Source organism: Halichoerus grypus, chromosome 5 (assembly GCF_964656455.1).
Source record: "Halichoerus grypus chromosome 5, mHalGry1.hap1.1, whole genome shotgun sequence".
In the NCBI taxonomy this organism is placed as follows: domain Eukaryota; kingdom Metazoa; phylum Chordata; class Mammalia; order Carnivora; family Phocidae; genus Halichoerus; species Halichoerus grypus.
This window is the reverse complement of record NC_135716.1, coordinates 179406428-179433254: the sequence shown is the minus strand read 5'-3', so window position 1 is coordinate 179433254 and position 26827 is coordinate 179406428. Positions and strand designations below refer to the sequence as shown.

Here is a 26827-nt window from a genome sequence, read left to right as displayed (position 1 = left end):
CAAAGGGTGCTTGGATCCCCTGCTCGCTCAGGCCTCCGGAAAGTCAGGAAGACCCGGGACCCGGCTCCCCGCCCCCGTTTGGCCCCGCCCCACCCCCGCCCCGCCCCCACCTCACCTGGCCCCGCCCCACCCCGCCCCTCCTAGCCCTGCCCCTGCGCTAGTCTCGCGCACTTTTAGAGTGCGCGAGCTCGGGCGACCCGGGGCCGACGGTTGGTCGGGCGGAGCCATCTGTTACGCTACGTGGGGGGAGCCAACAGCCTAGGCTTCCTTATTTTTTCAACTTTTAGCTTTTCTGGTCCGGGTTCCTAGTCTTATTGTAGCCCTTAAATCCGCCCCGTTTGCTCGGCCTCCCAGCAGGGAGCCCTGCCTCTCTGGGGAGAAGGTCGTTGTGCCTCCGTGCGGCGTCCTTCCCCTCCTGACGCGGACCGGTGGGAGAGGACGACGGCCGGCGGGGGGAGGAGGCGGCCTTAGCGCCATTTTGTGGGAGCGAAGCGGTAGCTGGGCTGCTCTTGGATCCCTCGCTGCTTCGGTTTCCCTGTAGGAAGAGAAACCAGACCGGGCTTCCTAGCAGCGGCCTAGCGGGTGAGTCGCGGACGCTTCTCACCGAGGATGCCCTGGGCGTCCCGGCTCCCGCGTTGCGCGGCCCGAGGCGGACGCAGCGGGTTCCGCCTCCGCCCCGGGAAGGGAGCCGTGGGGCCGGGCCTGCCTCGTCCTGCCCGAGCGGGCTCGCGCGGGCGCGTCGTTAGGGCTTGGCGCGGGGTGGCAGCCGGCGCCGAAGCAGGGACGCTTGGCCCGCGGGGCCGTGCAGCCCGAGGCGGAGCTTTGGCCTGGCCTCCGGGCCCGGGCCATTGCCCTGGGCCCTCCGGCACTTGGCACGCCGGGGGACCCCGCCAGCCTAGGCCCCGGGTCCCCGCGTCTGCACCTCGGGCTGCGCTTAAAAACTCCTCCCTCGGCCGCCACGCACTGGCTTCTGGGAGGTAGCGGCCCGCGTCGGGAAGGACCTGTCGTCGCTGTCCTTGGTCAACTTTGGAGACCCCCCCCCCCCCCGGAAGTCCCACAATGAGGAACAGGGAGGAACTTTTTTTCCTGCTCTCTTCACCTGGCTCACTGCTTCTGTTCCTCCTCAAGACACAGCTTCTGCATCGCGTTCTTAGGGAAATGTGCTCTCATTCCCACACAGCTCTCAGCTTAGGTTCTCCTCGGCCCCCAAGATGACTGACTTCTTTCTAGTAGCATATATCACGGTTGTAATAAATAAATGGCTTGTTTGCTATCATCTCTGCGTCCCCCCGCCCCCCCCCGCGCCCCTTGTAGCCGGCATGCCCCCTGGGACTGACGGGTTGCAGCATCTGATGCATAGTAGGCACTCAGCAAGTGTTTAGGGCAGGAATGAACTAGCAAGGCACTATCCTTGTTATCTCATTTCAGTGATAACCAACACCTATAAGAACCCAAACCCCAAAGTTTTTCTAGAAGTCCTAGAAGATTGACATGGTAGTGTTTATTAATCAGGTGATTTTAAGGAAACAGTTACTTTGACACGAGTGTTCGTCATTAATATTTCTTTTTGCTTTAAGAAAAATAAGAAAAGATGTCTGAATATATTCGGGTAACCGAAGATGAGAATGACGAGCCCATTGAAATACCATCAGAAGACGACGGGACAGTGCTGCTGTCCACGGTTACAGCCCAGTTTCCCGGGGCATGTGGACTGCGCTACAGGAATCCAGTGTCCCAGTGTATGAGAGGCGTCCGGCTGGTAGAAGGAATTCTGCATGCCCCCGATGCCGGCTGGGGAAATCTGGTATATGTTGTCAACTATCCCAAAGGTGTGTTGCCATTTGCTTTTGCAATACTGAAGTATGGTCGTGTTTGTGTCTCCTAAGTTGGATCATGGCCTCATTTCACGGCGTCTCCTATAACACAAGTATTTCTTTAAACGTTGCTAATAGACTAGTTTGGAACGCCACTACTCTAAATTAGTAAGAATTGGAAATACAGAACATTTTTTAAAGAAAAAACTTTGTACTTAATTATTTGAACAAGTGTTGCCAACTTAATGCCAAATTTAAGGAACAGCTAAGAATGTTTTGCAGTGATCAGTCTGTGGTAAATAGATTCTTTTTAAAGTGCCCGATTTTTGTTCTGGTTTCTTGCAGGCTTATATCATTCATTCAGTTAATCTGATTTTTCCATCCTTAAATGATTATCAGTTGCAGTAACCCAAATCTTGAATTAGTGCAATTATAATTTGGGGTTTTGGTCTTATTCTCACTGCCACTTATCCCTGATGTTCTAAATCTTAAAAAAGGAAACATGAAGTTTGTGGAGGAAACAGGTACATTTTAGCAATAAGAATTTACTTTAGTTGATATATCTTTGTTACTTTTATTACAACTCGATGTTGCAACAAAGTATTGTAGTTGGTTAGTATGCAAGACATTGACTTAAACTTTGAGAACATTTTTTAACAGCATCAACTTGGTTTTTCTTTAGTATGCTGTTACCCAAATCTAAAATGTCATTTAGATGATGATATGTCGATGTAGGTTCATCAGTTGTAACAAGTGTACCATCTTGGATGGGGCAGGAATATCATGATAATGGGGGAAGCTATGCACCTGTAGAGGTAAAAGGAGGGTATGGGAAATCTCTGCGTTTCTTTCCATTTTGCTGGGGACCTAAAACTGCTCTAAAAAATAAAGTCTAGGGGCGCCTGGGTGGCTCAGTCAGTTGGGCGTCTGCCTTCAGCTTGGGTTGTGATCTCGGGGTCCTGGGACTGAGCCCCACATCAGGCTCTCTGCCCAGTTGGGCGTCTGCTTCTCCCTCTCACTCTCACTCTGTGCGCGTGCACTCTCAAAAAATAAATGAGAAATTTTTAAAATAAAATTAAAAAATCTGTTTTTTAAAATGTCATTTAGTTCCTCCTCCTCCCTTCCAAATACTGTTTTTTAAAAATAACCCAAGACTTTCTTTTTAATTACAAAATCAACATGAGTTCATGGTTGAAAGTTTAGAAAAGAAAGAAAAAGAAAATTGAAATCACCCTTAAATCCACAGCTGGAGATAAAAGTTTGATCGCTTTTTGGTATATAACTTTTAAGTTACGGGCATTAAAATAATTAAGCAAATCTATTTAATAGGCACAAAGATAGTACAGCACGGTTTTTTAGGCTGTTTTCTTTTTTTCCTTACTGTGTGTTTTTTTTTTTTTTTTAAAGATTTTATTTATTTATTTGACAGACACAGCGAGAGAGGAAACACAAGCAGGGGGAGCGGGAGAAGGAGAAGCAGGCTTCCCGCTGAGCAGGGAGCCTGATGCGGGGCTCGATCCCAGGACCCTGGGATCATGACCTGAGCCGAAGGCAGACGCTTAACGACTGAGCCACCCAGGCGCCCCTCCTTACTGTGTTTTTAAAGTCGAAGTGAAGTAGAATTATTTTTGTTTTGATGTGCCTTTTGAGAGGGGAGAACAAACCATCATAATCTTGAGATCTCACAAAACCAGAGGTGGGAGTCCTGGCCTTTGCACCAGAAAGCCCCTCAGCCACTTCCTCAGTCCCTCCGTCTGTCTTTGAGAGCTGACCTCTCTCTCTGCCAAAAGTTTTCAGTATCTTATTCTTAGAATCTTTTTGCTTATCGTTGTTAGATGTAGGGGCTAATGTGTTTTAAGACATGTTAAGTGAGGAGTTCTGAAAGGTTTCTGCTCATTTTGTTTAGATAACAAAAGAAAAATGGATGAGACAGATGCTTCATCAGCAGTGAAAGTGAAAAGAGCTGTCCAGAAAACGTCTGATTTAATAGTGTTGGGTCTTCCATGGAAAACGACTGAACAGGATCTAAAAGAATATTTTAGTACCTTTGGAGAAGTTCTTATGGTTCAGGTAAACTTTGATTTCATATTAACGATTTCTTTCTTCCCATAAATGAACATCCAGAATTCCTGTAGTTCGGTAACACTGCCCTTCATGCTCAGCAGACGGTATTTTTAATATTTATTACGTGCATGCATAGGGGATGCTGAAAAGAAATTTGGGTTGGGGTGCCTGGCGGGCTCAATGGGTAGAGTACACAACTCTTGATCTCAGAGTCGTGAGTTCAAGCCCTATGTTGGGCCTAGAGCCTACTTAAACAAAAACAAAATTTGGGTTGTACTGTTTCTCTTTATGCACGTAACCTATGTTTTTGCCTTTGACATTATAAAATGCTGCATAAAAGCTTAAGGGAAGGTGGTGACATTAGTCTATTTCTTTTTTTATTTTTTTTAAGACTTTATTTATTTGAGAGAGACAGCGTGAGCGCCAAGAGCAGGGGTAGGGGCAAAGGGAGAGGGAGAAGCAGACTCCCCACTGAGCAGGGAGCCCAATGCGGCGCTTGATCCCAGGACCCAGAGATCATAACCTGGGCCGAAGGCAGACGCTTAACTGACTGAGCCACCCAGGCGCTCCATAGCCTATTTCTTTATAACTTACATTACTGGGAGATTTAAAAACACTTATTTTTAAAAGGGGGGGGCAGTTGGCTGGCTCATTCGGGGGATCATGTGACTCTTGACCTCAGGGTTGTGAGTTGGAACCCCACATTGGGTGTAGAGATTACTAAAATAAATAACTTTAAAAAGAAAAACACTGGGGGCACTTGGGTGGCTCAGTCGTTAAGCGTCTGCCTTCGGCTCAGGTCATGATCCCAGGGTCCTGGGATCGAGCCCCACATCTGGCTCCCCGCTCGGTGGGAAGCCTGCTTCTCCCTCTCCCACTCCCCCTGCTTGTGTTCCCTCTCTCGCTGTCTCTCTCTCTGTCAAATAGATAAATAAAATCTTTTAAAAAAAAACAAAACACTGGGCGCCTGGGTGGCTCAGTTGGTTAAGCGACTGCCTTCGGCTCAGGTCATGATCCTGGAGTCCCTAGATCGAGTCCTGCATTGGGCTCCCTGCTCAGCGAGGAGCCTGCTTCTCCTTCTAACCCTCCCCCCTCTCGTGTTCTCTCTCTCTCTCTCTCTCTCTCTCTTATTCTCACTCTCTCAAATAAATAAATCTTTAAAAAAAAAAAAAAACACTGATTTTCTGTTTTTCCCACTTAAGATTTGTAAATATTAGATCTAATTTATCTTTGCATTCTAAAACATTTTGTTAGAATTCTGTTTTGTGACATGATTAACTATTAACATGATCTGGATTCAACGTTTACTCTCCTGTTGCTTTTTTACCCCAAGAATAACTTGGTTTAGGGGCGCCTGGGTGGCTCAGTCGTTAAGCGTCTGCCTTTGGCTCAGGTCATGATCCCAGGGTCCTGGGATCGAGCCCCGCATCGGGCTCCCTGCTCCGCGGGAAGCCTGCTTCTCCCTCTCCCACTCCCCCTGCTTGTGTTCCCTCTCTCGCTGTATTTCTGTCAAATAAATAAAATCTTTAAAAAAAAAAAAAGAAGAATAACTTGGTTTAAGTTTTAATTAAGCAATTCCATCGAAGTAAAGCCATTCAAATTACTCAGGAACTGATTTGGGTGTGTGTGTGTGTTTCTAGTAAATTTCATTGTTTTTTTTTTTCCCCCCAGGTCAAGAAAGATATTAAAACTGGCCATTCAAAGGGGTTTGGCTTTGTTCGTTTTACGGAATATGAAACCCAGGTTAAAGTAATGTCGCAGCGACATATGATAGATGGACGGTGGTGTGACTGTAAACTTCCTAATTCTAAGGTACTTTGCTCTTTTTTCCTGTGCTTTGGGAATTTTTGCTGACAAACTCCCTTAGAAGACACCGTAAAATAACACATAAAATGCACTCTTAAAAGGTGGTGGCTGGTGAATTCCTGAAACCTTTTGCCTTGTTAAAGCCTTAGGACCTTCATGCGTGCTGAATATTTTGTTTGTTTGAAATCTTTAGTTTATTACCTCTCTAAAAGTTTGTTCGTTTTATTCTTTTCTTTTGTTATTTCTAGTGAGTGGAGAGTTTTCTTATGTAGTTACAGGTTTAAAACACAAGGACAGTGAGAATACATTAATCTTGTCACGAAAGCCTGACTGGTTCCAAGCAAGCAAGACTGACTTGGAGAGTTCGCCTCTTTGCCAGGGTGTTTCTATCATTGACTTTCCTTAATCCAAATACAGTCTTTTTTTTTTTTTTTAAGATTTTATTTATTTATTTGGTAGAGACACAGCGAGAGAGGGAACACAAGCAGGGGGAGTGGGAGAGGGAGAAGCAGGCTTCCCGCTGAGCAGGGAGCCCAATGCGGGGCTCAGTCCCAGGACCTGAAGGCAGGCGCTTAACGACTGAGCCACCCAGGTGCCCCCAAATACACAGTCTTGAACTTTAAACTTTAAAATGTGGGAGCGCCTGGCAGGCTCAGTCGGTAGAGTGTGTGACTCTTGATCTCGGAGTTGTGAGTTCAAGCCCCATGCTGGGTGTAGCGAGAACTTAAAAATTAGATCTTTAAAAAAGAAAATGTTATTTTTCACTGTTCTTAAAGAGCAGTGCTAATGCAGAAAACTAAGAATGTACCTCCTTTTTAATGACTAACAGAAAAGGCAGGTAACTTTTGTTATATCTGCTATCATAATGCTTTTTTCATGGCTTGTAAAATATTTCTCATGTTTTTCTTTTCTTTCCATCCGCCCAGCAAAGCCCAGACGAGCCTCTGAGAAGCAGGAAGGTGTTCGTCGGGCGCTGTACAGAGGACATGACCGCTGATGAGCTGCGTCAGTTCTTCTGCCAGTACGGAGAAGTGGTAGATGTCTTCATTCCCAAACCGTTCCGGGCCTTTGCCTTTGTTACCTTTGCAGATGATCAGGTATTTTTCTCTTGAATAATTTTGTCCCAGCTCTATTAGGTAATTTGTCTTGAACTTCTCCCACCCAGCTAATTGCCATCCTTAGCCAAGCTTTCTGACCTTGTGAGCTGTGGGATATATGGGTCTAGATAGTCGTGGTAATCCCTTGAGATATTTTTTCAGTATGTGGCACTAACCTGGGAGTGTTCTATGTGTTGAAAATAAGCTGACAAATCCCTGCCGCCTTACTAGAGCTAAAAGCGATTTTATGGGTTTAAATGAAATGAGCGTTCATTGCTTGTTTTTCCTCCAGCTTAGACAGTGGCTTGAAATCTTAAGTGTTATTGCTACTTTGATGCGTGAGTCAGTGGTTTAATCTCCTTTATTTACACCCCTTATTTCTTATAGGTTGCCCAGTCTCTTTGTGGAGAGGACTTGATCATTAAAGGAATCAGCGTACATATATCCAATGCTGAACCTAAGCACAATAGCAATAGACAGTTAGAAAGAAGTGGAAGATTTGGTGGTAATCCAGGTGGCTTTGGGAATCAGGGTGGGTTTGGTAACAGTCGAGGGGGTGGAGCTGGCTTGGGAAACAATCAGGGTAGTAATATGGGTGGAGGGATGAACTTTGGCGCCTTTAGCATCAATCCAGCGATGATGGCTGCAGCCCAGGCAGCGCTGCAGAGCAGCTGGGGCATGATGGGCATGTTAGCCAGTCAGCAGAACCAGTCGGGCCCATCAGGTAACAACCAGAGCCAAGGCAACATGCAGAGGGAGCCAAATCAGGCCTTTGGTTCTGGAAATAACTCCTATAGCGGTTCTAATTCAGGTGCAGCAATTGGTTGGGGATCCGCATCAAATGCAGGGTCTGGCAGCGGTTTTAATGGAGGGTTCGGCTCAAGCATGGATTCTAAATCTTCTGGCTGGGGGATGTAGACAGTGGGGTTGGTAGAGACTGGTGGGAATTCAAATTTTTCTAAACACATGGTAAGTATATTGTAAAATACATATGTACTAAGAATTTTCAAAATTGGTTTGTTCAGTGTGGAGTATATTCAGCAGTATTTTTGACATTTTTCTTTAGAAAAAGAGGAAAAGCTAAAGGAATTTTATAAGTTTTGTTACATAAAGGGTTGAAATATTGAGTGTTTGAAAGTGAACTGCTGTTTGCCTGATGGGTAAAAACCAACACACTACAATTGATATCAAAAGGTTTCTCCTGTAATCTTTTATCCCTGGACTTGTCAAGTGAATTCTTTGCATGTTCAAATGGAAACCATTGATTAGAACTACATTCTTTTCTCCTTGTTTTAATTTGAACCCCACCATATGGATTTCTCCCTTAGGAAAATCTCCTTTTTGGAGATCATGGTGTCACAGTGTTTGGTTCTTTTGTTTTTGTTTTTGTTTTTTTTAACGCTTGTCTCCCTTCACATGCAAAAGTACAATATGAAGCCTTCATTTAATCTCTGCAGTTCATCTCATTTCAAATGTTTATGGAAGAAGCACTTCATTGAAAGGAGTGCTGTAAATGTTCTGCCATAGGAATACTTCTGTCTGCACGCTTTCTCATTCAAGAACTCGTCAGCACGCTGCACAGGCTGCGTCTTTGACGGTGGGTGTCCCATTTTTATCCGCTACTCTTTATTTCATGGAGTCGTATCAACGCTATGAACGCAAGGCTGTGATATGGAACCAGAAGGCTGTTTGAACTTTTGAAACCTTGTGTGGGATTGATGGTGGTGCCGAGGCATGAAAGGCTAGTATGAGCGAGAAAAGGAGAGAGCGCGTGCAGAGACTTGGTGGTGCATAATGGATATTTTTTAACTTGGCGAGATGTGTCTCTCAATCCTGTGGCTTTGGTGAGAGAGTGTGCAGAGAGCAATGATAGCAAATAATGTACGAATGTTTTTTGCATTCAAAGGACATCCACATCTGTTGGAAGACTTTAAGTGAGTTCTGTTGTTAGGTGACCCGCGTTAGCTGAATGTGTTAAGTGAAACGATACTTGTACCTCCCCCACCCCTTTGTCAACTGCTGTGAATGCTGTATGGTGTGTGCTCTCTCCTGTTACTGACCTGTAAGTGTGCTCATGTGAACTGAAGCTGGTGGCTTGAGAACATGGACGGAGCTTGTGGCGTGCTTTGCAGGAGTACTTGGAAGCAGAGTTCACCAGTGAGCTCGGGGTGTCGCAAAGAAGGGTGGAGGTTCCTCTGTCTGTTAGCCGCCCATGAGAATGCTGTCTGATGCAGTTCTGTGTCCTGTGCTTGGATGCTTTTTATAAGAGTTGTCAATGTTGGAAATTCTTAAATAAAACTGATTTAAATAATATGTGTCTTTGTTTTGCAGCCCTGAATGCAAAGAATTCATAGCAGTTAATTCCCCTTTTTTGACCCTTTTGAGATGGAACTTTCATAAAGTTTCTTGGCAATAGTTTATTTTGCTTCAAATAAACTTATTTGAAAAGTTGTCTCAAGTCAAATGGATTCATCACCTGTCATGCATTGACACCTGATACCCAGACTTAATTGCTATTTGTTCTTGCATTGTCCAAAGTGAAAGTGTTTTTTTTTTTTTTTCTTTTTAAATCTAGTTTTTAATAAGTCTGGGTGACCGCACCTAAAATGGTAAGCAGTACCCTCCAGCTTCTTATTAGTGCCTCTGTGCATTTGGGTGATGTTCTATTTACATGGCCTGTATAAATCTCCATTGGGAATCATGCCTTCTAAAAATATTTGGGGGAGTGGGAAAAACAATGTTAATTATTTTCAAATGCTTTGTAGCAAAGCATAGCAGTCAAAAAGAAGGGAATATCAGCACCTTTCTGGTTCGGGATTTGAAAAGTGGAATTAATTGCGGTAGGGATAAAGTAGAAGAAACCACAAATTATCTTGTGCCTGAATCCATTACAAAGCCTGATAGCTTTAAGAACTAGCAGGGTGGGTTGTCTGTCTGGAAGTGTTAAGTGAAATGGGCTTTGTCCTCCACAAGTGGGGGAATAGAGTAATGTTGAATAAAATCGTTTACAAACTCAGATTAGACTCTCACGACGCATTGTGAAGTGTGTAAAAGCAATAATCTGTTGATTCTCTGTTGTACTTTTTATGTAACTACTGTGAGGGTTGAGCTTGTTTTCTGATGGAAGAATGAAGTTTTTGTGTTGGTAGTTTTACCTGATGCCCTTATCTGATTAGATTATGATAAATAGGTTTGTCATTTTGCAAGTTACGTGTTTTAACTTGTAGAAATGAAGTCGTCCTTTAGACTTGTGATCGCCACGTTGTTTCGTTATTCAGTTTCCTCTGTAAAAGGATCTTGCGTTGTTTTAATTTTTTTTCTGCATCTAAGTTGCATGATTTCCAAACCCTGTACCATCTGAATTTTGCATTTTAGCACTTGCACTATTACTCAGCAGCAGTAACATGGTAACACTTAAAATGGTATTCGGGGACCTCCAAAGACTAAACTGACAAGCCTCCAAGGAGCCCGGGGTAAGTTCACTTGTCAATGGCATGGTTTTAATCCCTTATTTACACTTGTTGTAAATCTAGTTACCCGTTAGAAGGCCTTCAGTGTGGAGCAGCCTTCTGCTAACATGTTTGTGGTACAGTAGCTGTGGGTATTTAATTCTACCCTAAAAAAAAAAAAAGAAAGAAAAAAGAAAATGAAGTCTAGAAGTAAACCATTTCGCAAAGATTTGTTTTTAAAAGTCTATTTGGTCATCTCAATGCATTCATTCTCAAAACTTTTTTGAACCAGTTGAATAAAAAATTTGTTGCCACCACAGTTTAGTGTCTGGAGTCTTACTGGAAAAATACAATTTCTTTTTTGTATGTGACAAAGGTGATGGAAAGTTACCTTTAAAAAGTGAGTCTCAAGAAGTTCCCCTTTAACGTGCACAAGAGAAATTGGGCCAAAACTCACAATAAATTTTTACATGAGTGATAATTATTTGGCTAGAATGAAACCCTTTGTTAAATGTTAACCTATTAAAACTTCTTAAGGAGGAACAGCCAACGAAAATGACATGAGATTTTTAAGGTTAAGTCGGCTTAAATTGTGTCCTTAGGAAAAAGAAGATGTATGTGATAATTAGAATAATTTGTTGTTGAGTACTAGGTGAGTAGCTCTTACTTGTGTATGAGTTCTGTACTCAGCTATTGTATGATTTGTGGTCCGTTGTTCGTTAAATGTGCCCAAGTATTTCCATGTTCATTGTAAGAAGGAAGAAAACACTATAGATTTATCTATAATAACACCACTTAATTCTAATATATTTCTTCTTAAGGAAATGGCACATTCGATTCAGCGTTTTTCTGTATGTGGACATTATTTAGTCTATTTTCAAGTGCCAGGAACATCCTCACAGCTAAAATAAATTCTTAACATTGGAATTACTAGGTCAAAGACTATGCATGCTCTCAAGGCTTTTCAAATATATTGCCAGATTGTCCTTTAGAAAATGTGTGTTGTCTTTGACAATGTGAAATAGTGCTATTCCATGTTCTTTTTGTCTGCCAATTTGATAAGTGAAAAATTAGATCTCACCAGTCTGTGGTATTGGTTTTTAAACATGGGAGTCAGCCAGCACCTAAGCCAAAGTATCGATGTGTCCAGTTTATTTACCAAAAAATCATGATTCAGTGTTATCCCTGAACCAATATTGCTATAATATATGAAGCTGTGTTAGAGATCAGTAAGAACAGGCCCCCACATGGTGGAATAGTCGTCAGAGAACATGAACAGGCAATTCGTAGAAATACAGATAACCATTACAAAATGTACTGGACTTTGTAAGTAATTAAATGCAGATTTAACCAGCGAGTTTCTATTGGATTGGCAAAGGTGATCCCACCTAATTGTCTGTGACCCCTTGAATCAAAGAGTAAGAAGCGAAAAACCTGGCGAGTGAGAAGCGCCCGGAATGGGTCTGACCCATGGTGTGGCGGTGGTTTGGGGGTTAGAGCGACAACTGATGTGTTCGTGTCTCTCAGGCCACGTGGCTGCTAAGACCTTTTACAGGAATTTTTAAAACTAAGGAATCATTGAAGACCTACAAATTAAAAATTGTTAATTATGTTCTTGATCCAGGGAATATAGTTAATAACTTTGGTGTAGACTCCATACTGATTTGCTTCCCCACAATTAAAGGAACCCCAGGACACTATTCCTCCCACAAACCATCTCTGTGTCTCATTATCTTGAAACACTAACGCCCCCCCACTGTCCCCTCTACAGCTGTCCTTGCCCCCACCTTCTAAGCCAGCACAAAACATGTTCTCTGTTACCCTCCCCCCTGGATAGGAGTGCTTCTCATACGCAGCAGTACATTCCTGATGGTCGACAATTGGTATGTCAACAAACATTAGATTTCTGGCAAGAAAACCCCCCTGGGTTAATCCCCATCCAGATGCGGTTCCAATGTCATTTGTCCTCATGAAGGATTCAGCTTCCTTTCCTGGCAAACAGATAGGCAGGATGTTACTATTGATTACAACTCTGTTCTTCAATTTAATCAGTGCTATGTCGTTATCAAAACCAGCATCATGAGTATAACCTTCATGTATAAAAATGGCCTCGGCCCAGGCTTGTGTGTAATGAGCCGACAGTCTCTTCACGGTACCCATTCTGATGTCTAAGGAGGAGGCAGCTTCTTTCTGCGCGTACACAGCGTGAGCAGCTGTTAGGATCCAGCCGTCCTGCAGGAGTGCGCCCGCTGCTGTAGCTTGACCTAATAACAGGACTTGCCAGGGGAAATCACCAAGCTTTGCCTTCTGCCCTCCGTATATACGACCTCCTATGGTACGAGTTGATATTCCACAAACTGGGGAAAGAAGCAGAGCCTTTATAGAAACCCCGCGGTTTTTCCCACAGTTATTACCACTTGGGAATTGTGTCTGATGTCATCCAAAAGTTACCTCGGGTTGATTGGGCGCCCACCTAAACAGGTGAGGCTGCTTTTTAAAACACAGTTCAAAGACCCGATAAAACCTCTTGGTAAAAATGAGGTGAGTGAAAATTAACTTTTAGAAACTAATTTGTTTTGCTAAAATAATTTGGTCTACACGATTGGGAAAATTAATAGGGCAAACAGGAAGTGTCTGAGCTGATGTACTGGGTGATGTGATTAGAAAGTGAAAGGAAATGACCTTTTCATTGCTTATTTTCCTACTTGTAAAATGGGGTATTTACCATGTAGTTCTGGGAAAGCAGGAACTAAGGTCACTATCCCAGGATTTGCAGAATTTGTTTCACCTTTGAACATACAAATGTTTTAAAAATCAGAAATGTTGCAGTTGTAGCCAGGAACCTTCAGGTTCAGGAATTATTTTTGGTCTAGTTGATGCTTCCAAACTACATTTACTGTGTGTGGCTAACTGAGTGTGCTCATTAATGTAGTAACCGTGTTTACTGTTGTGTCAGAATACTGGCATTAAAACTTACAAATGTGTCAGCTAAGATACCATTTTTTTTAAGCCAATTTAAGCCAAATAACAAAGGAGTAATGAATATATTACCACCTTTCTTATTTTTTTAATCACTGTACTCAACTTTATCTTTAGAGCCAATTCTGGTAAAAAAAAATTTTTTTGAGTACTATTAAAAGGCAAATTGCATTAATGTTTAAAAACTAGATGTCATTGAAAACAATTGCTTAGGGAAATAATGAAGTTATTAGCTTTGGGGTTTTAATAGTTATACAGAGAAAAGTAACTCCGCAGCAGAACTCGTGTTTATAAATGTATAAATGGTTCAAGATAATTTTTAAAATAATTTAATTTTTTATGCTTGCCTAGTTATAAGGTCAGAAATAATCAAGTGACTGATAAAGTCAGCACCTAGCAACCTCTCCGTCCGGAAAGGGGGTGATGAGAACGTAGTATTTGGAAATAACAACTTGGTGTAAGAACCAAGTGCTGAAGTTCCATTTCTGCCCACCACAGCTAAAGCTCTGCTGATGTCTCCCACCCAGTTCTACTTCCATCAATAAGAATCTCTTGTGTAAATGTATCCATTACCAGGCTCACAGACTGGGAGTGATGTTTCTCCTTTGGAGCTCGTCCAGAATCCATCAGCCTCACACACATATTTACCTGCAAATCATTGGAAAAGCAAAAATGTTTAACTGCATGTATAAGGTGGTTGTCATTTGCTTGAATACCCCCTTGAAAAATGTTGATTCTTGAGCATCAGTGGGAAATAGAGGTGTCTGAATAACCATTTTACATGATTTCATGAATAGGAGGGCTCTGCATTAACCATGTTTGCTTGCAAAGTGGAAACCTTTTAGATGTGTAACTTGAATATGTATCAAGATCTCAAGTGCTTAATGATAAGGTTTTGACTTGTTAAATTAAACCATTTGGAATATATTGTGTGTTTGTAGTAGTCATTTACTAGATAAGATCTGTTTTCAGATTCCTGCAAATTGACATTAAAGTCACTTCAGCTGTAATATTTCACTTAGCGGGTGGAAGAAGTGCCTTTTAATCTTTTGTGTAGCCTTAGCCAAAAATGTCGGCTCAAGTTTAGTTTCAGATCGTGAGGGCTTTGGTTCCAAATATCACGCACCGCCAACTTGGAAGAGTTTGCTTACCGTCATCAGGTGTCATTGTGTAGAAGCTCTCATCACAGCGGTACTGAATCACCGCTTTGTACGTGGTCACTTCAGGGCCTGTGATGGACTCCGCTTGGCCGCTGGGTAGGTCATCAGGAGGGCCACAGTCAACAACTAGTGAATACGGAGGAGGAGGACAGTAAAAAGACAAGACTGACAGGTGGTTGTGCGCGGGGTGCTGGAGCTCGAAGCCATATTCATCCCCCCCACCCCCACCCCGTGCGGTGGACATCCTCCATCTCTCTGAAGAGGGAATTGCCTTAGTGTGATTTTAAAGACAACCCCTCCTTCCTGTTCTGAACTAAATGGCTAGAGTGAGGTGAGGCCCCTGGGGTAGGAGCCCTGTGATTCATAAAGGGAGTGAGTTTGAAACCACTTGGACTCCTTAGCGCCCTTTTTTTTTTAAAAAAAAAAAAGATTTTACTTATTTGAGGGGCGCCTGGGTGGCTCAGATGGTTAAGTGTCCGCCTTTGGCTCAGGTCATGATCCCGGGGTCCTGGGATCGAGCCCCGCATCGGGCTCCTGGCTCGGTGGGGAGCCTGCTTCTCCCTCTCTGTCTGCCTCTCCCCCTACTCATGCTCTCTCTTTCTGTCTGTATCTCTGTGTCTCAAATGAATAAATAAAATCTTAAAAAAAAAAGATTTTACTTATTAGCACAAGCAGGGGGAAGAGGGAGAAGCAGGCTCCCCGCCAAGCAGGGAGCCCGATGCGGGAATCAATCCCGGGACCCTGGGATCATGACCTGAGCCGAAGGCAGACGCTTAACCATCTGAGCCACCCAGGCGCCCCGGGCGCCCTGACTTCTAACCTCCAGGTCTGCCGCAAGCAGCCGCTCGGAGGGAAGAACCGGGCCACGCTGCACGTGCCTGCCCGGGCTGGATCCCCAGAAAATGGTCCTCGGTTTGCAGTTCGGTTGGCCTTAAAGGTCAAAGAACAACACAAAGAAGGACTTGGCTGCTTCTTAGGTTCAAAAATGTGTAGGGGACCCGGAAGTCATAATACCTTGACTTCGCATTAAAATGCACACCTGTGGGGACATAATTAAGGTGAAATAACTGCCCAGTTTAGGAGCCCAAGTGACTGCAGTCTAGAAGTCTGGTTCCCACAGAAGAGCTAAAATTCGATGGATTTCTCTGGATATTTTAAAAGGTTACATTTAAGTAGTTTTCCGCAACTTCATAGCTGTGTGCCTGGTTCTGTGCCAAGTGCTGTCCATTTCTCTGTAGAGATGCCCACACCCAACTCGCTTAATTAAGGTGGCCCGGCTGGGGTTCAAATCCAGACCTCTCACTCCTCCCAGCTCTGCTGCTTTTGAACTAAGGATTGACAGTCTCATTGGTGGGAATGTAAATTTATGAAATGAAAATATTTAAATTCCCTAGGAATTCTGTGGGGAAACGTTTGCACGCAGTATGCACAAATATATTTACAGGGGCGTTCACTATGGCAGTGTATGTAATAGTGAAAATCTGGGAGCACTGCGGTGGGGGCTCCATGCTGTCGTTAACAAGGATGAGTGAGTGGCTCTGCTAATACTTGGATTGATGTGGAAAGAGATCCCGACGACATGGAGGGAAAGAGCACAGTGCGATCAGACTTAGTATCCCATTTTGGTTAAAAAGTATATAATAGCGGGGGCGCCTGGGTGGCTCGGTGGGTGAAGCGTCTGCCTTCAGCTCCGGTCATGATCCCCGGGTCCTGGGATCGAGTCCTGCATGGGGGGCGGTCCCTGCTCAGCCAGAGGCCTACTTCTCCCTCTGCCCCTCCCCCTGCTTGTGCTCTTGGTGTCTGTTGAATGAATAAATTTTTTTTTTAAATCCTAAAAAAAATGTAATTTTAAAATATATAATAGTGAAATCCCTTCATGTATACAGCATAGGAATGAAGGAATGGGCCCTAAACCCTCAGCAGTAGTTTGGGGATTTGGGCAAGAGAGGTTCTCACTATGTTTTTGTAAATTTATTTTTTCTAATTAACATGTATTTTATAATTGAAAAAATATTTAAAATAAGATGTGATGCTTACAAAATGGTAATGTACCCCCTCACCCCAGTTTGGTGTGTGTGTACACACGTGTGAGAGATGTGTGTGATTGGAGGGATGTCATAACAGTGGGATTGTGGGAATTAAAAGGTCTCATTTTCTCTTTCCCATCCTCAATGAATATTTTACACTTGGAAAAATATTTTTAAATATCATGCTTTTCCAAAGGAAATAATACTTTTCCTGGTAGCTTGGTTCCGTTTGAACCTATAAGTGCACAGAGAGGCTGGGGAAGAGAAGCAACTTTGAAATTCGGTCCCTGATAAGGAGACCGTTTCAGAAAACAGCAGAAGCAGTGATCAAAGCAGGCAAAGCAGCAGAAGCCGCCCCAGGACCCATGGTCACGTGGACTTACTGCTGCACGTGGGCATCGGCTGGTCCCAAGATCCATCTTTCTGACAGACCGCAGCAAACGATTTCAGGGGCAAATCACCCTAAAGAAGAATTCAGCAAATATTACTTACCTTGTTTATATCATGACGCCACGCCCCAAGGCTGTGCTCCTACACTGGTTCCTCTGGGGGGGGGGCGGTTCGGGAGGTGCCCGGCGTGGGGTGCCACACCCACATGACTGGCCACACCCCAGTAGCTCTGCGGGGTTTGTTCCCTACGGGATAGATCTCCTCTTTCAAGATGTATTTGGCACTGTAGGAATCATATGTGGGCCTCTGCAGCAGTTTATGAATATTTCTTGCTTTCCCCTTAAATCCAAGAACACATCAGATCTCACAAGTTCCTGCTGATTTCCCACCAGTGCTTTATATAAAGTGCCAAAGAGGGGTGGTCGGAATCTGGGGAAGGCCAACCTGCTCCAACACAGAGCGGGTGTGCCTGGATTTTTCTAGTTTGTGGCCATTAGCTGCAGGACAGTTATTAAAAATACTTTGATAAGCTTCACATGTGTATTCTCAGTTTTTATTGCTAGTATTGTTTACGGAGAAACATTTTTCTAAAGTTTATGAAAGATCACTTTGGCAGAAGAAGCCTTTATGCTTAAAAGGAGAGTAGGATGATTTTTTAATTTTTTAATTTTTTTTTTCAGATCAGAAACTGAAGAGGTTTGCAGTCCAAGGAGCTGTGGGAAAGAGCCTTCCCCGGGGCACTTTGCAAGGTGGGAAAAGTGCCTTCTTTTGAGGGGGGGAGGAGGATTTGTCCCTCCACAGGACTGGATTGAATAGCTATCATTTCAGTGTTATTACTTTTTACCACTGGGATTCAGTGACAGTTTTGAAGAAGGTTAATCGCTTACCTGTGCCCCTAAAGCAACACAGTAAGCATTTTTAAAAATTACCCTCCCTTTCCCTTAACAGAGGTCACTATTTATAACTTTGCAGAATATACTGTTTCCCAGGGCCGTTTAATTTTTTGTGGGCCCAGGAGTGGTGGCCAGTTAAGGTCATCACGTGGCCAGGGGGCGGGGCCTCATTTAATGCAAGGCGGTTTCGCAGAGCAGGTGGAAGGAGGATGGCAAACTCATCCTTCCCTTGTTTCAGCCGCTTTACAAGAGCTGCTGTGATGTGTGAACGGAGAAGAATCCACTTTAATCACCAGCTTTCAATCAAAGGCCTTTTTAAAGCTCTTTGTATAAAGGCACAATTCCTAAGAATAAAAAATTCTCCATAGCCATCTCTCTTCTCAGCCGAGTTTTCTTTGATTTGTATTGTTCAGTCATAGGCAAAAGAAACCAGCATGCTGACCACAGCTCTTTTCCCACTTTCGCACATGTATGCGTATCAGACCGATCGCGATCCTGCTGCACTTACGGTTTTGTATTAACTTACTTGGAGAAGCTCATAACCGGTCTCGCAAAAGACGGCGAAGCGATCCTTCAAGATGTACTCGGCTTGCACCGGCGCGATGTGGCCATTAGGTGGCGCCACCGGACCAGGGCAGGGCTGAGCTGTCGGGGGTGGGGCGGAGAGGGAGGCCGGGCTGAGTGAGGGGTTTTGATGCGGTCTCCAGCGCGCCGCTCCGAATTTAGCCATTTAAAGGTCTTGATTTATACATGGGTCCCTCATCACAAAAAGAGCTCGCCGCAAGTGGGGTAGAGTCCGTCAGATTTAAAACCCCAAAGGCAAGATTACACTGGGTCGCTTATTGCCCAAATGAGGAATTGCAGCCGGGCCTGGCCTCAGCCAAGGCTGCCAGACAGGCGGGCACGCGGGGAGCCGGGGCGGCCTCCACACCGGCAGGGCAGCGTCCGCTCCGCGCCGGGAACCTGAGCCACGCGGCCCAAAACCAAGCCACAGTGTCGGTGGGAGGAAAAGAGCTAGACCGCATTCCCAGCAGTTACTTTCAACTCCGTGTGCCTGTTTCCTCAGCTGTGAGATGGGGAGGGGAGAACAGTCACTCACCCTCCAGGGTTGTCGTGAAGGCCGGATGTAAAGCACCTGGGCTGGGCAAGAGTGGGTGCATGTGACCCCGGACAAGAGCCCTGTGGTTGGCCTTCGCTGCTCGGGGAAACCTGGGGTCCAGATCCTCTCCGGCACCCAGGAAGCCTCCTGCTTCCCCTTGAGAGCACGTGCCCACAGTGTGCAGGCCTCCAGGGAGAGGTCCTTCACTCTGGCCTCCAAACCCTGGCCTGTTGTCACCCCAAGCCTTCAGCCCACCCCCATCGCTTCCCCTCGGCCTGTGCCAGTCTTCTGCTGAGTCACCTTCTCCCTCCAGCTGTGTGTCCCAGGGCAGCTCTCAGTCCCCTGCAGGCCTGAAGTCCCCACCTCCAGGGACAGCACAGGCCGCTGGCGCCCGGCTGGCACCTTCCCTCCCTCGCACAAGCCTCAAGGCTCTGTCCTGGCCCTTCCCCCACTAGCCTGGCAGACCTGACTCCCCCTTTGAGTCACTCTGAAACCAGCACTTCGGTTGTAGAAGTTTTATTACTTTGACCTACAGGAAAATGAAAGACTCTCAGAAATGAACAGGAGACAAACGAATTGTTCTCATAGTGTTGGGCTCCCTCCTCCCAACCAGTCTCGCCCCTTTCCACATTTCCAACAGAGGTGGCCCGAGGGTTAATCTTTTCTCATCCAATTTTCTAATTTAAAAACTACCCCAATCCCTTTAATCCAATTATCACTTCCTCTATGCTACACCCTGCACCCAATGCTTTCCCTGCATTAGCCCACGAATTGACACCTTTTGAAGGAGACATTGTCCTTTTATAATTGGGACATTAAGGGTCAGAAAAGTTTTGTGAGAGGTTCAGTGTCACATAGTCAGGAAACAGGTTTGTGCCTGGACACAAACCTAGGCAGTCTGACACCCAAACCTGAGCTCTAAGCTTCCTGGATGGGTGGTTGGTTAGAGAGAAGGATGGATGGATGGATGGATGGAAGGAAGGAAGAAAGGATGGATGGAAGAAGGATGGAAGGATGGATGAATGGAAGGAAGGATGGATGAATGGAAGGAAAGAAGGATGGATGGATGGAAGGAAGGATGGAAGGAAAGGATGGATGGAAGGATGGATGGAAGGATGGATGGAAGGAAGGAAGAAGGATGGATGGATTTTGGAAGGAAGGAAGGAAGGATGGATGGATGGATGGATGGATGGATGGAAAGATGGATGGATAGATGGATGGATGGATGGAAGGAAGGATGGAAGGAAGGATGGATGGATGGAAGGATGGATGGATGGAAGGACGGAAGAATGGAAGGACAGATGGATGGATGAAAGGATGGATGGGGGGGCGCCTGGGTGGCTCAGTCATTAAGCGTCTGCCTTTGGCTCAGGTCATGATCCCAGGGTCCTGGGATCTAGCCCCACATCAGGCTCCCTGCTCGGCGGGAAGCCTGCTTCTCCCTCTCCCACTCTCCCTGCTTGTGTTCCCTCTCTCGCTGTGTCTCTCTCTGTCAAATAAATAAATAAAATCTTAAAAAAAAAAAAAAGAAAGGATGGATGGGTGGAAGGAAGGATGGATGGATGGATGAAAGGATGGATGGGTCGATAGAAGGATGGAAGGATGGATGGATGGATGGATGGAAGGAAGAAGGATGGATGGATGGATAGATGGAAGGAAGGAAGGAAGGAAGGAAGGAAGGATGGATTTTGGAAGGAAGGAAGGATGGATTTTGGAAGGAAGGAAGGAAGGATGGATGGATTTTGGAAGGAAGGATGGATGGATGGATGGATGGAGGGAAGGATGGATGGAAGGATGGATGGATGGAAGGAAGGATGGATGGAAGGATGGATGGATGGAAGGAAGGATGGATGGAAGGATGGAAGGATGGATGGAAGGAAGGATGGATGGATGGAAGGAAGGAAGGAACAATGGATGGATGGATGGATTGATGGAAGGATGAATGGATGGAAGGAAGGAAGGATGGATGGAAGGAAGGAAGGATGGTAGGAAGGATGGTTGAAAGGAAGGAAGGATGGATGGAAGGAAGAATGGATGGATGGAAGGATGGATGGAAGGAAAGAGGGATGGATGAATGTATGGATGGAAGGAAGGAAGGATGGATGGATGGAAGAAAGAAGGATGGATGGATGGATGGATTGATGGATGGATGGAAGGATGAATGGATGGAAGGAAGGAAGGAAGGATGGATGGAAGGAAGGAAGGATGGAAGGAAGGAAGGATGGTTGAAAGGAAGGAAGGATGGATGGATGGATGGAAGGATGGATGGAAGGAAAGAGGGATGGATGAATGGATGGATGGAAGGAAGGAAGGATGGATGGAAGAAAGAAGGATGGATGGATGGATGGATTGATGGATGGATGGAAGGAAGGAGGGAGCCAAGGAAGGAGAGAAGTTGGGAGAGATGCAAGATCACCAGGAGAAGGTGATCTTGCCTAGAACAATCTTTTCTTTTGCTTATTATCTTTCTTGCCCTACCTTCCTTCCTATGAAAACCCTCCATTTTGTACAACTCCCTTCAGAGCTCCCCTCCACCTGGTAGATGGGATGCTGCCCAATTCACAAATCATTTAATAAAGCCAATTAAGCCTTGAAAGTTACTCAGTGGAATTTGGTTTTTTGTTTTTGATGGATGGATATGAAGGGTGGCAGAATATGGCACTCCAGAATATGCCTCTTTGGCATAAGGATTATTTTGAGCTGATTATTTTCAGAAATAGCAGACACAGGAGAAGGTCTGAAAACAGAGCAAAAGTTATCCTTTTGTAAGGGAACTTTGTATTCACACAAGAAACGTCCATTAAGAGCGTCTCCCTCTCTGTCCCAGGAGAAGGATGACTAAATCACTAGAAACTCATCCCTGGAGAAGGCAGGGTCTTACATCTGTATAACAAACCTTACTTTCGTTTACCGTACTTTTCCCAGTCATGGGCACCTCCCCATAACTGGCTTCCCCCACGCCCTCCTCTCTTTTATCTTTAGCTGAAGATGGTACTGACGCCTTGAGTTCTAAGTCCCCATTCTCCCGTGGGTAATCTCCCACATATGCATGAGACATACACCTTAACAAACGTGTTTGTTTTCCTCTTGTTAATCTGTTTCTTGGTCCCAGCCAAGAATTTAGGAGGGCAGAGGGAAAATTGTTTTTTCCTCTCCTACAGATGGAAGGAGGGCCGGTTGAGTGGATGGGTGGTTGCAAGAAGGGAGGGAGAGAAGGAGTGAAGAGAGGGATAGGTGCGTGGGTGGGTGGGTGCGTGGGTGGCATTTCCCCTTAGGGACCACTGTCTCACAGACCACCCTCACTCAAACCTGGTTTGTCTTCTGATGGAGTTCAGGACGCACTACCCCAAAATACAGCTCCTGGGCATGTTGAGCGTTTTAAGCTGAAGGAGTTTGAGAAAACAGAAGCAGGGAGATCCCTCGGACCTCTGCCCCCTCCCTCACCCTTCTTCCCCATCACAGTCAGAAGACCCTCACGTACCGTCACGTGACAGTTGCCCTCCCTATACCAGGAGGGAAGGAGCATCCTTATCTCCAAAGACAAAGGGAACCAAGAAGAATCCAAATAAAGAGGCTTTGCTAAGTTTCCCCCATTTACAACACTTGCCTTAACCTGTCATTTTTCCCCATGACTGTCTCCTCTTCTGCAAACCCCCCACACAGAAATACGCAAGCCTAAGTGTTCCTCTGGGTCTTTCCTGCCTTGCAAAGTCTCCCATGCCACGTAGACCTTACATTACATAAGTGTGGATGTTTTTCTCCTGTTGATCTGTCTTTGTCAGTTTACTTTTCGGACCCAGCCAGGAACCCTAGAGGGCCGAGGAAAACTTTCTACTCCCCTGCACTCCCCGGGCCTAGTCAGGAAGAGTTCCATCCTATGTAGCTCCTCGACACTCCGGGAAGAGCTTGCTGCCGGGATCCAAGACCCACTTGCCCTCACCTGTGCTGGTGTAGCGGATCTTCCAGCCTGTGTGGTCCCCCGACTGATCAGTGACAAAGGTGATGGTCATGGCATTGCTTTTAGTTTCAATCCTAGGGGGCAACGTTGTCCCACAAAATGGGCCATATTCCTCTTTGTCTGTTTGAATCTGAAAGCAGAAGGGGCTCTGTCACCTCCGGACCCGCCAGAGCCAGAGGAGGTCTAGATCCAGGGAGCCGGACCTTGAGGATGTCGTAGGGACACTGGGTGTCCGGGTGTGTCTCCACGTCGAAGGACCCCACAAAGTCCAGGATAATGCTGAACCCCTCCTCCAGCTGGATGCCATAGGTGCAACTTGAGAGTTTGGGGTACGGCTGCGGGTATTCAGGGCTGCTGAGCACCCCCGACCGGTTGGTGAAGACCTGACCTGAACACAGGGCTGAGAGAGGACGGGCCGCTGTGAGCGGGTGCCAGCAGCCTGATTCTGCCCCCCCGGCTGCCCTCACTGCCCTCTGGCCCAGTCAGATCGAACACCCCACCTCATGGGTGAAGGAACAATCTAGAGTTTCTTGGGCTTCCTGGATTTGGCTGAAACAGGTGGCACTCAGATGTACATCTTCCAGGACCCCCCCACACCCCCAGGGGCTCCTGGGCCTGGGGAGTTCTGGGCCCGAGTCACAACTCTGGGGTTGACAAAGTGAGCGAGGTTAGACTCTGCTGAGGGGGAAGGAGACGAGGGGGTCCTTCTTCCACCCCTGACCCCAGCCAAATTCATCCACCACGGGGCTCCCACCTGCACCCAGCTGGGACCAGTCCAGCCTTCCCTGGGTCCCCACGGGGAACAGAGGGGCCTCCCCTTGTCCACTTTCCCTCCCACCCTGGGTCTGCGCACTGCCCTGGGGGTTAGTTGAGGGAAGTTCAAGTTCACACTGATCAAAAGCATGTCTGGTGCCCTCTTTCCCCACCGGGCCAGATGGTCGTGCGCTTGCAGAGTGAGCTTCTTTCTGCACCAGCCATGGGAGGCATCTGCCCAACCCCACCCCAGGCTGCAGAGGGTGTCTGAGCTGGGAGGCTTCCAGAAGTGAGGAGTCCCAGCACAGCCCACCTTCCTCCGTGGGCCTGCTCCCCACAGGGCAGAGGGAACAGCCCCTGGATGCGGGGGACCAGCCTGCCCATCGATGGCTATCTCCCTGGGCTTTTCTGCTCTGGGTCAGGCTCCCCCAGCCCACCCCCCCTGGGGCATGAGTCATCCCCTGAACAGGAGCTGGTCCAAGGATGCTCCCAGCTCAGCCGCTGGGGACCCAGTGGGGGAGTAGAGAGAACTCGGTCTCCCTGTGTGAACTCAAGCAAGCCCTCGTCCCTCTCTGGGCCTCAGTGCCCCATCTTTAGAATGGATTTGGGGATGCTGGACAAGGCTTTCTGGCAAAGGGTCCGGTGGCCCCATGGAGGGGGTTCCCACCAACTAGGGTTCATCCAGGCTGTGATGAGGGGAGGGAGAGAGTGGAGGGGGCCAGGGTGCACACCACTGCCCTCTCCCCACCATGCCACCCAAGAGACACGAAGCAGTAGGTGGAGCCGGAAGCAGGTTTATTTTTAGGTCCATGGAGGGATGCATGGGGTGGATGGGGGGCTGCAGGTAGCAGCAATGTTGGCCCAACCCAGACCGGAGCCAGAGGTGAGGCTAGGGGCTCTGCTCTGGAAGAGAGAACAGAGACAGGGAGAGACACTGGGGGAGAGACCCCAAGCCGGGGGAGGCAGGGGCGGCACTGAGGCTTGGGGCTGCCCCCTCCCCAGGGCACCCCGGGTTTCCGGAACATCTGGGCACCTGGCACCTGGCAGGAGCTCAGAGGGTGCGGGCAGTAGAGGCCAAAGGGGTCGGCCTGCTGGGGAGCCAGCCGCCTTGAGCGCGCCCTGCCCCGACTGGGAAGTTTTGTGCAGGGAAGCCTGTGTGAGCCGAGCCTCTGTTCCCCACTCCTCCAACCTGGGAGCCCAAGGAGGGCGAGGTGGCTGTAGCAGGAGCCCAGAGCCCAGACACGGTAGGTACATAGTGGGGGCCCAACACATATGATCCAAGGGATGGGCTGAAGACCCATGAGAGGGAGCCGAGGATGGAACGGAGGAGGGGGAGGGATTCCGGATTGTCAACGATGGACAGATGGCAGGAGGGGACTGAAGATCAAAGATGGCAGGAGGGGACAGCCTGCCAGGAGGGGACAGCCTGCCAGGAGGAGTGCCCAGTAGGCCAAGGTCAGTGGTCCCTCCAGACCCCTGGGCAGAGCACTTATGGCTTTTAGGAGCTGGCTGTATTCTGGGCCAAGGTGGGGGCTGGCCTGGGCAGTGTCCGCCCCATACCTTCCCCAGCCCCGGCTCACCTGAGCGGGTGCGGCTCACCTGAGCAGGTGCGCTTGTTCCTGTGGAGGATGTAGCCCCTGCGGCAGGAGCAATAGAAGCCACCCAGGTGGTTGTGGCAGTGGTGGTCGCAGGGAGATGCCTGTCCCGGCGGCACCTGGCACTCATCGATGTCTGGGGGAGGGGCAGGTCAGGCAGGGGGTCAGGGGGGAGGAGCCGAGGCGGTACTGGGGCCCGGGAGCAGACTCGGCCTCACGGCTGACCCAACAGGTGTCTCCTCATGTCTGGAAGTGGCTGATGCCCGGCCAAGCACCGAACAGGCCGAGGCTCACTATAACCGCCTCAGGACACTTGGAGGAAGATGTCAGTACCCCTCTTTTTTCAAACGAGTGACGGGTTAAGTGTCCCTGCTCGAAGTCACGCAGCTAATGGGCGGCCAGCGGGCGGAAGCAGCCGTCAAGCCCAAGGAGCGGGGCTGTGACCCAGGTTCCAGCAAACCCTGCTGCAGCCTCCTGAGGAGCACAGAGAGGTGGAGCCACTTGCCCGAGGTCACACAGCTGGTCCCTGCAGGAGCCCCTATCTGCAACCAAGTGTTCGGCTGGAAGCCCACGCACAGGGAGCACAGGCTGGGTGTCCTCAACGGGGCTCAGGCCGGTGGGGCTGCACTTCCCATCCGGAGGGGGGCTCACTGGGCCCTGGCCTCACGGGGGGGCGGGGGGGCGCTAGGAGCACGTCCCTGGCTCAGCACCCCGCACACCATCGGGCTCAGCCGGAGGGCAGGGGTCACGGCTGTTACTGATATTTGCCCTGGGGCTGGTGTTGGACGGAGGGCTGGACTCCTCGCCCGCTGGTTTGCGCCCGCTGGTTTGGCAGGAACCCAGCCTCGGGGAGGTGAGGGGACCGAAGGGAGAGCTGGCCTGGCCTAAGACAGAGTCACCCCGTGGGCAGATGGGCCATCTCGCGTCCCTCCCCGGACCCCAGCCTCCTCTCGCCTCACCCTCTGCGGCATAGAAGGCCTCAAAGCCCGTGAACGGCTTCTCGTTGGAGTAGTCGGAGCGGAAGGTGATGTCCAGGCTGGAGGCCGGCGAGTAGAAGGTGTCATTGCCGGGGGCACGCTCCGTGTCTGTGCTCTCCTGCCCGCACAGCGTGGTCAGCACCTTGCTCCCCGAGCTCAGCTGTAGGGTTGGGGTCACGGGGAGGGAGGGCGAGACGCAAGGCCCGCACTCGCTCCCTCCCTCCCTGCTCCCAGGGGTCCCTGTCCCCCAGCCCTCGAGAGGGTCCGGGTCGTCCCCCCCCAGCTGTCGGCACCTTGACATAGTCGTACTCGCAGAGGTAGGAGAGCTCCAGGTGGAAGTGGGTGAAGTAGAGGCGCAGGCGGTAGCCGGGGGGTGCCGTCAGGGTCCAGCGCTGCTCCTGGTTGTTGGCGTACTCCCCGGGGAAGCCAGGCGATGCCAGGCGCCCAAACACGGGCTCAGGCCACTGTGGGCCGGGGAGTGTGGCTGCCCAGCCCCACAGCAAGCCCAGGAAGACCAGCAGCCTGAGGGCGGCGGCAGGGGGGCGGGTGAGGAGCCCTGTTCTGACCCCTCGCCCCTCCCTGCCGGGGAGGCGGTGGGGGGCTCCCACTCACCTCATTGTGCACCCGTCCAGCTGGCCAGGCCCGGTCTGGAGCCGCACGGTGTCTCACCTTTGGTCTGTTTGTCCAATGCCTGGCCCTGCCCCCAGCCTCCCTGACCCTGGGATTCTGGGAGTTGACCCCATGACTCCGGATTGCCCCGAGTGTC

General features: G+C 48.0%; 2 protein-coding genes across 6 annotated transcripts; one reads left to right on the top strand and one right to left on the bottom strand.

Moving 5' to 3' along the window:
• The first annotated feature begins 342 nt into the window (after window positions 1-342).
• On the top strand, window positions 343-14136 carry TARDBP (TAR DNA binding protein). Of its 2 annotated transcripts, none has more exons than XM_078073797.1 (7): window positions 343-582; window positions 1578-1829; window positions 3721-3884; window positions 5550-5690; window positions 6611-6781; window positions 7169-8378; window positions 9113-14136. In XM_078073797.1, the coding sequence occupies exons 2-6, from the start codon at window positions 1592-1594 to the stop codon at window positions 7697-7699; spliced, it is 1245 nt and encodes a 414-aa protein (XP_077929923.1). In that variant the 5' UTR covers window positions 343-582; window positions 1578-1591; the 3' UTR covers window positions 7700-8378; window positions 9113-14136. The 2 variants fall into 2 exon arrangements, with proteins under 2 accessions (XP_077929923.1, XP_035921237.1); XM_036065344.2 differs by having other exon boundaries at window positions 7169-12771; window positions 13561-14136.
• On the bottom strand, window positions 11824-26827 carry MASP2 (MBL associated serine protease 2). 4 transcript variants are annotated; one of them, XM_036065310.2, is made up of 11 exons: window positions 26674-26827; window positions 26355-26583; window positions 26044-26179; window positions 25089-25220; window positions 22940-23136; window positions 22719-22866; window positions 18206-18324; window positions 16780-16858; window positions 14361-14495; window positions 13783-13857; window positions 11824-12587 (listed from the first exon to the last, which is right to left on the bottom strand). In XM_036065310.2, the coding sequence occupies exons 1-11, from the start codon at window positions 26676-26678 to the stop codon at window positions 11824-11826; spliced, it is 2019 nt and encodes a 672-aa protein (XP_035921203.2). In that variant the 5' UTR covers window positions 26679-26827. The 4 variants fall into 4 exon arrangements, with proteins under 4 accessions (XP_035921203.2, XP_077929922.1, XP_035921194.2 ...); XM_078073796.1 differs by having other exon boundaries at window positions 26044-26221; window positions 26674-26826; XM_036065301.2 differs by lacking the exon at window positions 11824-12587 and having other exon boundaries at window positions 13748-13857; window positions 26044-26221; window positions 26674-26812.

Coding starts and splice junctions, on each gene's coding strand:
- MASP2 (XM_078073796.1), bottom strand. Junction 26,222..26,354: donor GCGAGTACGACTATGTCAAG/GTGCCGACAGCT, acceptor CCAACCCTACAG/CTGAGCTCGGGGAGCAAGGT. Junction 25,221..26,043: donor GGCCTTCTATGCCGCAGAGG/GTGAGGCGAGAG, acceptor CCCCTCCCCCAG/ACATCGATGAGTGCCAGGTG.
- TARDBP (XM_078073797.1), top strand. CDS start 1,592: ATGTCTGAATATATTCGGGTAACCGAAGATGAGAATGACGAGCCCATT. Junction 3,885..5,549: donor GAGAAGTTCTTATGGTTCAG/GTAAACTTTGAT, acceptor TTTTCCCCCCAG/GTCAAGAAAGATATTAAAAC. Junction 6,782..7,168: donor TTACCTTTGCAGATGATCAG/GTATTTTTCTCT, acceptor TATTTCTTATAG/GTTGCCCAGTCTCTTTGTGG.